Below are 12,838 nucleotides of genomic sequence, written 5' to 3' on the forward strand. Positions count from 1 at the left end.
CACGCCTTGTTAAAATAAAAGTTTGGGCTAAGGTTTCTGTTAAATTAGGTTTTGGTGAGTTATAAAATGCTGTTGATGAAATGCATGAGGTTATCTGTGGTGGAAGGCTCAGTTCAGCTTCTCCTTGTACAAAAACAATGGACAAAGCAGCTCTGTACTCATTAACAGCTGGTATCAATGATAACACTGAAGAACCTGGATCAACAACCTTCCCACTGCTGCCATCAGATGGCACTGCAATACAGTTGTGTCTCATCTGGCATGACTATAATATAAAACATCATATAAATGTCATGTGACAAAGTCAGACCTCATACGGCCAACGTGAGGGCTATAATCAGACATGTTTTAGTGTGCAACACTGTGTCAAGAATGAGAGAATCACAATTCATTTTAAACTGTTTTACAACATTTCAATGTGTTTGCTATTATGTATGAGTTAACGCCTGTGCAGACCTGCAAGCTCCATCCAATTTAAAATCAGTCTGTTAAAATGTGTGAAATGACTACGCTGTTGTCAAAGTTTGCATAATATGGTTTCTTCTTAACTTAATGACTTGTGTGTCATTTATAGCAAGCTCTCACCTTTAAATCCCAAATTTGGAACATAGTTAGAAGGTTGTCGCAGTTCCACAAACGGCCACTGGAGGCTGGATTTGAAATGAAGGACTTTCAGATTAAAACGAATACTAAAAAGTCCAATTTAACACAAAAGCTGGACAAAATGTTTATTTATTTATCTATTAATGTTGATTTTAATTTATTTAAAAAATCTTGTTTGGGCTTATATTTTCACATTATTAAGGGACTATTTTCACTTTGCCATGTCTTCTTGTTGAGTCATGCAAAGCAAATTTTAGTTTATACCCTGTTTCCACGTCAACTTTCAGGTTTTCCCCTGAGAATAATATCAGAGATTATTGCCTTGGTGTTGCTAATTAATGTACCTATAAGAAGCTTACAAAGACATTTCTAGTGCTTGTTAATGTCTTATAAATAGTCTATTAAGGACTCTTATTATAAAGCGTTACCTATATTTGTGATAATTCTTATATCATTGTCAGCCTTTAGAATGAGTGACACATTGTTAAAGCTGGGCTGTCTGCAATAATCGACATATTTATTTTCAGCTGTATTCATTTGGAAGAAGAGGTGTATTTTAGCATATATTAATTAACTTACTCAATTTTTATTTCTTATTTAAATCCAGTAAAACGTGTTACTATTAAAAAAAAATTGGGGTGAACAAAGGTTCTTATGTTCCCCTTGGAGACGCCCCTGTAGTGACCCCAACATTTGGCCTTCCAGCCCTTATTTTGAAAACCTCGACAGGAAGTGGGTTTCATTCGGCCGTTTGACTAAAAAGGAAGGCAGAACTCTCGTGGAATGGGAGCAGGCGGGGCGCGTCCCCGCGTGGATATATCTTGCGAGGGGTTCTAGCGGCAGAAGAGTCACACAAAGCTCATGAAGACCCGCAAACGAGCCGAGCCGCCGGGACACAGCAGCGGTGCGGGGCACGGCGGGAAATGGGAGCGGTGAAGTGAAAAAAGTGTCGGAGAAGAAGCCCGGATGAAAGTAAGTTTTTCCAAGCCTCCTCGAACTGCGTGAAAGTGCCAAATAATTAGTTTCGGAGGGGGGAAAAAGTATTAAATTGGATTTTATTGAAATGTGAAAACCTAGTGGGACCTGTAGTTAGACCGACTTAGACGGTCGTCACGCCTGATACCATCTCTTCTATAGTGATGGTATCGCCGAGGAGGGCAAAGTGGTCAGAACGCGCGAGACGAAGTGCGCGTGGCTGTGTTGACAGCCGGTAAGGGGGGGTGGGGGGAGGAGGAGGATGGAGGAGGAGGATAATAAAGGTGACACAAAGCTGGAGGTGACATTTCTGTGCATTTTTCTGCCGGCTGTTTGCCACGTACGGCCGCGCGAGAAATCTGATCTGCCGGGGTGTCCGCGCACCAGAGCACGCGCGCCTTTCCTGTTCGCTCCCCGGGGCAGTGCGGGGATGTTGGTGGACCACAGAATTAGTCACAGTTAACCTTGGTTTCCTTTCTTGACTTTTGATGAATTAAATTTGTTGTTTTTATGCTGTATTTTCTGTTCCTGCTATTAAAAACACAACAGTGTGGAGAAAGAAAAAGTAAGTGCGACTTTGTTGTTTAAAATGTGTTTAAAAAATAAATGATATAGACTTTTTTTTTAAATTGATATTTCATAATAATTTGTGTCAGATACTATATTCCTGTTGGTTGATGGTTGTTTTCAAATAATCTTTGTGTAAAATAGTTAGGGTTCATTCAATTAAACCTTTTTTTTTTGGTGATTTTAGTCTTTTTTACTTTACGTATACTTTTGGACGAATTTTTTAATTTTATTTTCTTGTTTTATGAGTAAACATCACATTTTAACCAAAGGTATGAAATCTTAATTTAAAAAAAATTATTGAAAACTTTTATTTTTCTAGATTTGCTGGCACTCCCATAAAAACTATGTTTGGTTTTTCGAACATGTTCTTTTTGCATTTTTTCTCATGATGGAGGACAAATCTACTAGAATTTAAGATTAAAACTGCATTTCTGAGTATTTCCTTATTAAAAGTCAGGATGAATCAAACAAAAAAATAGTAATTTGAAAAAGCTCTCTCTTTGATAAATATGTATACCAATAAACTGTAAAATAATTACAGCCAAAAATGGCAAATTGTACTTTTCAAAGCTAAATTGAACTTCCTATTTATAAAAACGCTTTCACATTTGAATAAAAATGTAAATCTTGTCTGATGGAGATGAAACATGTCTGACCCCAACACCATGGTTCTTTCTTTTTCCTTTTTGCTTCAGGACTTAACATTGAGCTTTTATTTAATACATTTCGAAAGACGGATTGCATCACATTGTGTTGCAATGCAATACCAAATATTGTTATGAGTCGACACAAACCTGTTTCCACACGTTAGTGCAGAAGCGTAGGGAAAAACAATCACATTTTATTGTATTTATTAACATAAACGGATTTTGATCATGCACCATTAAAAACCAGATTCAATGCAAACGACACATGTAGAATAAATAAAAAAAACCTTGTTTTTGTTTGTTTACATGGAGATTAGCAGAGTTAATGATCTTTTGAATGATCAAAGGGGTTATGGCGACTCCTGAAGGGACCTGCCCGGTTATCACGATGGGACAGAGGCAAACGCACACAAACAGGAACAACGTTCTAAAAAAGACAAAGGGATTTTGTTTTAATTTCATTTTATTGCGGTCTGCATAGTTTTACAAAATCAAAATGTGAGTCTTTGCAGAAAAAAAACGGAAAAAAATGTCTGAAAAAGAAACAAAAACAGTCATGTTTACCCCATTCACAAGACAAAAGAGCATGACAGGATTAAAAGAAGATAGATAAATTTCAGTGTGTAAACAGTGACTAGTAGAGGCCCAACATCAGCTATGATTAGATCAGACAGCCCTGTTTAAGCCAACGTATTTGGATCTACGTTGTTTGGGTTTAAAACAATCAAAAATAAAATTTGCAGCCATTCGTAGTACTGTCCTGAGGGACGACTGAGCGCTTTCTCGTGCTGGACAGACGTTATTTTTGCTACGTTTTTGAGGCTTCAACATAAATATTCATTATTCTGCAGCTGCAAGCACAGAGATTCTTCCCGACAACAACTTTTCCACCTAACATTAAGCATTTAAGCCTCCACAGATCTAAAAATGGTCCTTTACATCACAGTCATGGCTGCTCCTGCTTTTTCTGAAGCTGTTCATCATCATAATCATAATCATCATCATTTATTTATTTATTTATAAAGCACCTTCCACCACCAGACAAGGAGGCCCAAAGTGCTGTACACATGGACAACAAAACATTGCACAATCATTAAACATAAAAGAATTAAAATCATAAAACCAAATTAAAACCAGCAAAACCGATGAGGATCTTTGCAGACACTACAACAGTTTGCCCAAAAAAAAGCCTTATGATTCCCATAGTTATGCAGTCCAATAACAATTTCTTTCTTCTGTGGTGAGAAAGTTGCTAGTATACGCTCTCTAAATGTGGTCAGTCAATTTCACTTTTACAGTCATTGTTTTTTTTTTTTGTTGGTTTCAGGTGAAAAAGTGAAACTTTATAGCAAATCTCACTAAAGTTCCCCTCCGATCATCTTTTGATCTATTTTCAAAGTGTGCCCATTGGCCTTTTATTAATGGTTTTGTCGTTTTTAGCTCAAATCAATAAACCTGCGTCATGTTCTAGGACATAGTTTCTGCAGAGCAGCAGTAGTTTATTAGAAACTCACCTTGGAGTTGTGGGACGGGATTGTTGGCTCAGAGCAATCCCCCCCCCCCCCCCCCCCCCCCCTCCCTTCCCCGTTACTGAGAGGTCAGAGCAGGGAGCTTGTGGCCACCCCAGTGTACTTTCTACGTCAAAAATGAGCTCCTCTTCAAACAGGTTGTGGCTGCTCCTGATTCAAAAATAAATGAATGAAGAAATACGCTAAAATGCAATTTTAGGCTTAAATTTCTTTATATTTGTCCTCTAGGCCTGAACCATATACCGCAAATTTATCGTTATGGCAATATCCAGCTCTGCAATATGTATATCACAAAAGACGGCAAAATAAAAAACTAAATCGTAAACATTAACTGGGTTAAAACAATCTTCATCAAATAAATCCCTTTATGCATTTGATCAATTGGATGGACGCCTTCATGTTGTTGACCAATCAGGTGGAGGCCTATTATGTTAGATGTTTGTCACCTATGTCGATGAGGGTCATTTGGAGTATAATTTTTAAACTGTTGCAATGAAATGGGAAGGATGTTTTTGGTTATTTTGCTATTTGTTTATATACCGCAAATGTTATCGTTGTCGCAAGATTAATCTCTAATATCGCGAGTTTTCCTCATATCGTGCAGCCATCTTCAGAAAAAAACTACATGAACATGTTAAAAACACCATTTCCATTGGTGTGGGTCTTTAATGTTGATGTTATAGAAGATTACTTTCTTCATACTTTAACAGTAAGGTGTGGTTTTTCTATACGAATGATTTTTTTGTGGATCACTCAAAACAGAAATAAAGCTGTTGTTTTATGAGCTTGTGGGCTCTTTTAGTTGTTTGTTTTTTAAAAGTTAGGGGGAGTAGAAATGTCTTTGTGGTTTGGTTTCCTTTTTGTTTGATTGTGTTGCATCCAGATTTGAGAGCTTTATTTTATAAAGCCTGGTGGGAGGCTTTGACTGTTGGGAGCTGCAGCTCAGATCTTCTGTGTCTTTCTGGAGCAGGAATGGAGAACTTGACGAACAGCAAAGCCAGTTCTCCACCCTCCTATTAAAGTTTAGGTAACCTTTTCCCTCTAAATATCAGTTATTTTTAACAGGAATAGTTATATTTCAACAACTCACCTTTGACGGAGGTCATGTCAAGTTACTTGAGGGCCAGAACTGCCTTCCGGACATGGGTCTTGTGTCTTGTCAAGGCAAAGCACAGCTTTCTTTCTGTAGCCCGACTCCACAGTGAAGAACTCTCGCCTGACAGCGAGAAAGTTCAAATCCTGGCTGGGATTTTTCTGTGTGGAGTTTTTGGACAGTGGGCTTCCTCCCACAGTCCAAAAACACGTCTCAGGTTAATAGGGGTCTCTAAATAGTCTGTAGGTGTGAGTGTTTGTGTGACTTTGCAAACAGTATGGCGTCCTGTCCTGGGCATAGCCCGCCTTCACCCAACTTTAGCTGGCATAGGCTCCAGCAACCCCTGACCTCAAAAGGGATTTGTTGGGTTTAGAAAATAGATGAATTGATTTCCTAGTGAGAGGATGCTAGGCCTTGCTTTGACTGTTGTTGTTGATGAACGTTAACCCTGTTAGTACAGTTATCAGAGCATGACAAGAAGTGGTTCAGGATGTCGGATGAGTGTGTTTCATGGGCTTGAAGGTTCTTGTGATCGGTTATCTTCAACGGCTCGTGCCTTAAAACAGAAGGTCACTGACAAGTGCACATTCCTAAATTCTTTGCTATGGTTTGTGACGCTCTTAAGGCCTAATTTGTTAGTAACTTTTTATATTATTTAGGTGGACCATTTAGAAACCTCTTTAATCTATGCTATTGTTTCAAACCACTCTCCCAGCTTTGCAAAAAGGCACTTGAATAGGACTTTCAATGAGAGTTTTTAAATGCAAAAGTACAACCAGGATAATTTAAAGTCCCCGCGTCATCAGTCCCTGAGTCCTTATATAAATAATGTAGCTTTCAGCTTTTAATGCAACACCTTTCAACCACACACTCCAATGATAAATCAGGGAAGAGTGGCATCTGATGGACGCTGACACACAATAGCTGTTGGATGAAAGTTTGACATGAATGCAAATGCTTCAGATTTCAGTCACAGACTCTTCTGCTGGATGACTGCGAGGGTAAACGAGAAGCGACTGAAAGGAAATATTTCATTTGACCTCAAATAAACTGCTTGCTCGTGGGAAATAAGTCTCGTACATGTAATCTGATTATTGATAACACCCTTCTTTAATTGCTGCACCATGCATTTCATCACAAGGTGAAAGGTAGATGAACTCAACAAACACCAAAATGAATACCTAACAACTTGCTGATAGTTTTGTTATACTAGGGGAAAAAAAGGTTTTGTTGGGACCTTTGGGGAAAAAAGCTTGAACAGAGGCATTTGCCAAAAACTCACTCAGGGAATTGCTCCAGGCTAATTGCAGTGATTGGAAAGCGTTTGATCTGACGGTTGCGCTGGAAGGAGTTTCCTGTCAAGATTTATTGTCCTGAAAGTGAGGGCAACAGGTGGTGCAGAAAATTCACAGTTTTAAATGGCAGCAAAAAAACAAAATCAGAGAAATGCAGTCGGGTAAAGCGGGTCATCAGGAATACAGAGATGTGACTTTTAACCCACACAACAATCTGATGAGTGTGCAACTGGAGAGAATGTTTGCTTTGAAAGACAATTTGTTCGGCATGTTGGATCTAATTTAACCTTGCTGTTAGTCTGTGAAGGCTGGGAGAATGCAAAGTGTTTTAAAGCTGCACTCCAATCAGCTTTTGATCTATTGTCAGTGGTAACTATGCCGTTTATAGACAAAATTAGGTAAAAACTCATGTTTTCTAGGACATAGTTTCTGCAGGAGTTCATTACAAACCGGCTTCTGGGTGGTGGGCGGGACTGTTGGCGCTTCTAACGGCATTTTTTGGTCTGCTCCTGAGTCACAGAACTTTGAGTTAAGAAACACTCAGAAATAAGCCACCTTGGGAGCATTCCGGGGCAGGCAACTCTGGCAGGCTTTACTTCAGTTACTCCGCTAGGACGGTTCAGTTAATCAACTCACCTGTGCAACGTCCTATTTAAGTCCAGGTGTGTAAGCTGTTCATCCTTCTTTACTGAAGTACTGCGTTTGTCGTCCCACCCGGCTTCCACCTGTGAGCTCCGTTAGGGTAGTTATTACCCAAAGTTTATGGAAATTTGTCTCATGGAATTGCAATAGCATGGAATTGAGTCTTATGCCAAACTAAAGGAATGTGAAATACAGACTAGAGGAATGTGAAATGCAAAGTTAAAGGAATGTGAAATGCAAAACAAAGTATGTGAAAGCAAAACTAAAAGATGTGAAAATAAATATCATTACTACTGCATGAGTTGTCTGACTGAAATAGAATTTAGCGCTTAATTTTCCTAATATATGTCACTCCATTAGAAAAATGCCATGAGAACATGTTAAAAACATCCAAAACATGGTTTTCCATGGAGTGGGTCTTTAAAGACGCTAAATCTAAGACTTTTTGGTCCTGTAGTCTCATTTTAAATTTCATTTCTGATTCTCCAGTTTGTCCATTTAACTCGTGTCGGTCATTCTGGGTTTAAAATCTGTACTTTTTAATCTCATTTGATACATTACTATCAAAATGTGTCTAGCAAGTGCAATATTGGTGTTGCTATCTTAATTAAAAGCCTTTAGGTTTATCTGTGCACGATAAAGTAATCCTGTTTCGGCAGAATCTTAAACTTTCACCTACATATGACAAACATTTTAGATACTGACTGACTTGTGCACGAACCAAACAAATTGCCAGTATTTTTTTTAAGTATTGTATTTTTTCTAAAGCAAGGTATTTTTTAACAAATGTTAATAGGTTTAGACATGGAAAGCAACTCTGTGCAGAGGTGATCTGCTGTAGACTTTGAACTGTGTTTTGTTGACCCACAAGTACAGTGAATTCCAAATGACGCTGTTACACAACTTTAGATAACACCACAATAACCCCTGCTCTACATTGCAGTTGATACTTTAAACAGAAGTATTCAAACCAATTTCCTTTTTTTTTTATTGTCGTTTGGCAGCCCTCCGTCAGAATGGCTCGTGTCCCTCCCTTAGTGGGTTTCAAGCAGCGACCCTTAGTGGTAATTACACTCTAGTGTCTAGAACAAAGTGGCAGACGACAGCCAATGCAGTAATTAAAATTCTCACTCAGCTGTAATGCAATAAAACTTTGGCTTGTCTTCCAACCTGCACTCTGCTGTGTTCTGACTAATCGGGCTTACAGTGACTGCACATTTCTAGCGGTTACACAACTGCTGACCCCTGTCCACTTTTCGTACTTATCTTTGTGTGAGCGCGTGTATTTGTGTGCACACATGGCTTAAAAAGAGCTGCAGGAGGGACAGGTGCGCAGAGGGACAAAGCAAGAGCCGAATGAAAGGTTTGTTAGCTTTTCGGTTTTATTTATTCCTTATAAGTATTATCAGTTTTTTTGTTTCTTTTTTATTCCTCTTTTATTCTCAAACATTTAAGGCGGTGTATCAGATGGACAACAATTTGTCTGAGTGCACACAGAGTTTTAAAAAAATATATATATCTTGAACAAAAGCCTTGTGTACGGTGTTTGATTTCCGACTTTGAATTTCTAAAACCACAAAATGTTTGCACGATGAGAAAGACGATATCCATAAATCTAGAATGTCAAATAATGGCTGTTCTAACATTCACTGGACTAATCTGGTTGCAGGTTTGAATAGAAATCTGTTTGCATGTTAATCTCCACAGCATGAATAAGGTTTCCACATCTTCGCTACCTCAACTCTTTCAAAGTCAGCTGCTCGATGTGTGCAAATGCGATTTGTCGTGCAAATGCATTCTGGTACAGGATGTTTCCATATAGTATGTTTACATTCTGTACCAAAATCTGGTTTGGTAATCCTTTACCTTGGTTAAGGAAACCACAAATTCTGTTCCCGTGACTTTTAAGAAACCAACTTACTTGAGAAAGAAGACCAGATTTGTAGTACAAAAAAAACAAGCAAATGCAACCAGAGGGAGTTTGTCAGAGACCAGGTGTCCCTGGTAGAAACCAGGGCTGGATTTACCTGCTTTGGATTACCCAGATACCATGAGTTCTTCTCGCACACCGGTTTGCATCCCGCTGACTTACAGACTTTTTTTTCCTTTTGGTTTTTTCTTGGCTAAGAGTTCACCAAATCCTCTAAGCGTGTGATTTCCTGTCTAATCTATAGCTCTGAGGATTTGATGGTTTCCTGTCAGTCAAAAAGCCTAAATCACATCAATATTTAAAGATTTAAAAGCTAACCACAAAAGTGAAAAAGCTTGTATATTTGTACAGTACACTTGGGTATTCTTGCAAAAAAGTTGACAAATGCTTACATGCTAGTGTCATAAGCCACCCAGTGGCTGTTTGGTGAATTGACCTGGCACCAGTTACCTCTTTTTTTTCACATCTATCATGAGTCAACAGATTTTTCTTTTCTGTGACCAAATTTCTCCAACATTTTGTAATTATGATCTTAAACAGAGGCTATTACAAAAGGAAATGTAAACCTAGTTTACTTTATAAATTCACCCAGTTGTGTTGTCAAGCATGTTTCTGATCGCTTGTCCTCTCTTTTTTTTAGAGGAAAATGGGGCCCTTCCTGTGGCTCTGCTTGTCTCTCCTGCTGGCGGTCCAGTGCAGTGCAGTCAAGAACTGCCATCCTGGTTGTCACTGTGAGGTGGAGAGCTATGGGCTATTTGATAGTTTCAGTCTTACCAGGGTGGACTGCAGAAGCCTGGCCTGGAGACCCTCCATGCCCATTCCCATCCCACTGGACACGACCCATTTAGACCTGTCTTCCAACACCTTGGGCCCACTCAGTGACACCATGCTATCTGGTCCAGGCTACACCACACTTATAAGTTTGGACCTCAGTAGCAACCATATTACAAAGGTGATTTTTATTTTTATTTTTATCAAGTGTTTAACCCTTTAACACCGGATATGTTGTAGTCGACAGCTAAATTACACATGCTCTGTGATAAACCGTAAACTTTGACTGTTTTCAGAGAGAATCAGATGATTGAACTGATCAGTAAACGACTTTGCACAAATTTGATGGTGCAAAGCCATTTTACTCCGCGACAAAAATAGCTGATTTATGAAGATTACATAAGATTTTCAATAAAAAGTGTTGCATTTTGAGGCTGCTTTTCTCCACTTTAGAGTCCGCTTGAATCATGCTAATTGTGTAAACAGTTAAAAGCCTTCCGCTAGTTGAAAGAATTCACCGGTTCCGATGTTAAAGGGTAAATATCAGAGCCAATTATAGAGAACTTTTTTCTTTATCAACTTCTTCCGTCTCGTTCTCAGCTCAGCCCCAATGCTTTGTCCAAGCTGCGGTACCTTGAGAGTCTGGATCTAAGCCTCAATGACCTGGATAGCCTTTCAGTGGGTTCCTTTTCAGGGCTTCCTCTGGTTGACGTTGACCTGAGCCACAACCACTTTCATGAGTTCAACATGGATATATTTTCTGCTAAAGTGAATGGTGAACCTGTCACCTTGGACCTTTCCCATAACAAGCTTGTGTCAGTGTCCACTGCATCACATGGAAGAGCACCACACATTCAGAGCTTAAATCTGTCATCCAATTGGCTTGTGAGTGTTCCAAACCTGGAAGGACTTCCACTAAGGTATCTGAACCTGGATGCTAACCCTATCTCAGAAATTAAAGAGGGATCCTTTGCTCAACTGAAGGATTTATCTTATTTATCCATCAGTGGCCTCAGTGAACTGCAGACAATTGAGCCTTACAGCTTCAAGGGTCTCCAAAGTTTGCAAGTTCTGGATCTCTCAGGCAACCCTAAGTTGCAGAGTCTGAGTCCTACAGTGTTAAGTGGACTGGATGCCCTACAAGAACTCAACCTGTCTGGCTCTGGTGTAGAGTCTCTGCCAGCCAACGTCCTGATACACCTCCCGAGCATCAAGAGTATCAAACTGGGACAGAGCGTCCATTGCTGGACCAGTCAAAAACAGGGCCAGTTCCACCGACAGTTGGGGCAGGTCCAACACAATGAAGTGTTGAACTGTAACACAGAGGGCATCGTGCTGTGATAAACTTACTTCCCTTCTTGTGCCTTATCTACTTTTTTATGCAATCAGTCTACATTTATCGGTTGCTTGGATTCTGTTTCACCACTACGCCATTCACACCAGTGTTCACATGACAAACCAGCACAAAATGTTTATTATTCCAGCTTTAGCAACCATTGCCTAAACATGGACTCATGTAGTTCAATATTTCCAGCATTCTAGCTCTATTTCCATGTATACCATATTTTTATGCCTTCTGTCAAACACATTGCAGTCTAGTTCATAACTTTATGCCTTCTTCACTCTTATGGGATTGTTGTGGACCACTAAAAAGTTCTCGTTTGAGTTTTTATGTCTTATTTCAAAGAGACAACTTCTTACCAGTACTGCTATCTGTTATAGTCTTAGAGCTACTGTGAAAAGCTGCTAAACCTTTCCTTTTCCTTACCTTAAGAGGAAAACATTCACTTGACTTTGTAACTATTGTAATGTACACTGTTTATGAAAAGTACACAGACATTGGTCAAACTTGGGTTTTTCTGCCTCTAAATTGGAAAGAAAACTTTTTTTCTATTAATCTGGTTACTTTTTTTTCCAAGTTCAGGCAGAAACAGACCTTCTGTATCTTTGCAGCGGTATTACAGCATCAGCGTGTAAACATTTTTGAGATTTAACAGCAACATGCAAAAAATTATCTATAAGTGATGCAGCAATAAAGCTTTCTTACCAAGTTTTTTGTTGGAGACGAATCAATTAACTTTTGTTCCAACTTCGCCTGTTCACTTTGGTTCCAATTTGGCAGTATTTCACTGAAGCTTACCGTTTTTTTTCCTGTTTTTTTTAATTTAAACTTGACGCTAGCTGCATCAGAAACATTTGAAGAAAGTTCAGATGTACAATCCAAAGACCAGCGTGCCCTTTTTCTTTGTAGTTGTTTTTCCCGACAGCCAAAGTATTGTTTCTAACTTTTTGGATACTCTTTTTTTCTTCTTCTTTTTTTTCCTACCAGACTCCCCATTTAAACAACTCTTTCATAACAACATAAAAACAGTTCACCGAGACTAAAACCCCCTAAAACCTTTAATGTTGTACCTTATCTCAAAAATGTTACAGCAGGAGAACAAACGGATCCAAACATTGAACAACAGTGGAGCTTCTTTAGTCAAACATTTACTTTGGAGAAGAATTGGACCAATAATGTATGACCACACATCAATGCAGTGGTGTCTATGTGGGTAGAAGTTTGAGGTTTTGTATCTACCTGTGTAAAGTTTTTCTTTGCATTCCTGTGGTATTTAGAGGGGGGGGATCAACCTCAAATCTGCCTTTTGGGGGCTGGTATTGGTGTCCAGAGTCCAAGTTTTGGTTTGGATTGAACTTCCACAGTAAATGTTTTTATTTTGTGACTTGAAAATTCAAAGTGCATTAGCTGTTGTCCAAATGTTTATATTTGTATGTATGTA

At 39.0% G+C, this 12,838-nt stretch overlaps 1 protein-coding gene across 2 annotated transcripts; it reads left to right on the forward strand.

The window, feature by feature from the left end:
• The first annotated feature begins 1,360 nt into the window (after positions 1-1,360).
• tsku (tsukushi, small leucine rich proteoglycan) lies at positions 1,361-12,500 on the forward strand. 2 transcript variants are annotated; one of them, XM_004075872.4, is made up of 3 exons: positions 1,361-1,575; positions 9,925-10,236; positions 10,656-12,500. In XM_004075872.4, exons 1-3 carry the CDS (start codon positions 1,570-1,572, stop codon positions 11,394-11,396), a joined length of 1,059 nt encoding a protein of 352 aa, XP_004075920.1. In that variant the 5' UTR covers positions 1,361-1,569; the 3' UTR covers positions 11,397-12,500. The 2 variants fall into 2 exon arrangements, with proteins under 2 accessions (XP_004075920.1, XP_004075921.1); XM_004075873.4 differs by lacking the exon at positions 1,361-1,575 and adding an exon at positions 8,358-8,717.
• Positions 12,501-12,838: the final 338 nt, after the last annotated feature.

Source organism: Oryzias latipes, chromosome 13 (assembly GCF_002234675.1).
Source record: "Oryzias latipes chromosome 13, ASM223467v1".
NCBI lineage: Eukaryota > Metazoa > Chordata > Actinopteri > Beloniformes > Adrianichthyidae > Oryzias > Oryzias latipes.

What these genes read in the sequence shown, in the direction of transcription:
- tsku (XM_004075872.4), top strand. An exon ending in GTAGCAACCATATTACAAAG is followed by an intron (nt 10,237 to 10,655) that starts GTGATTTTTATT and finishes TCTCGTTCTCAG; the next exon opens with CTCAGCCCCAATGCTTTGTC.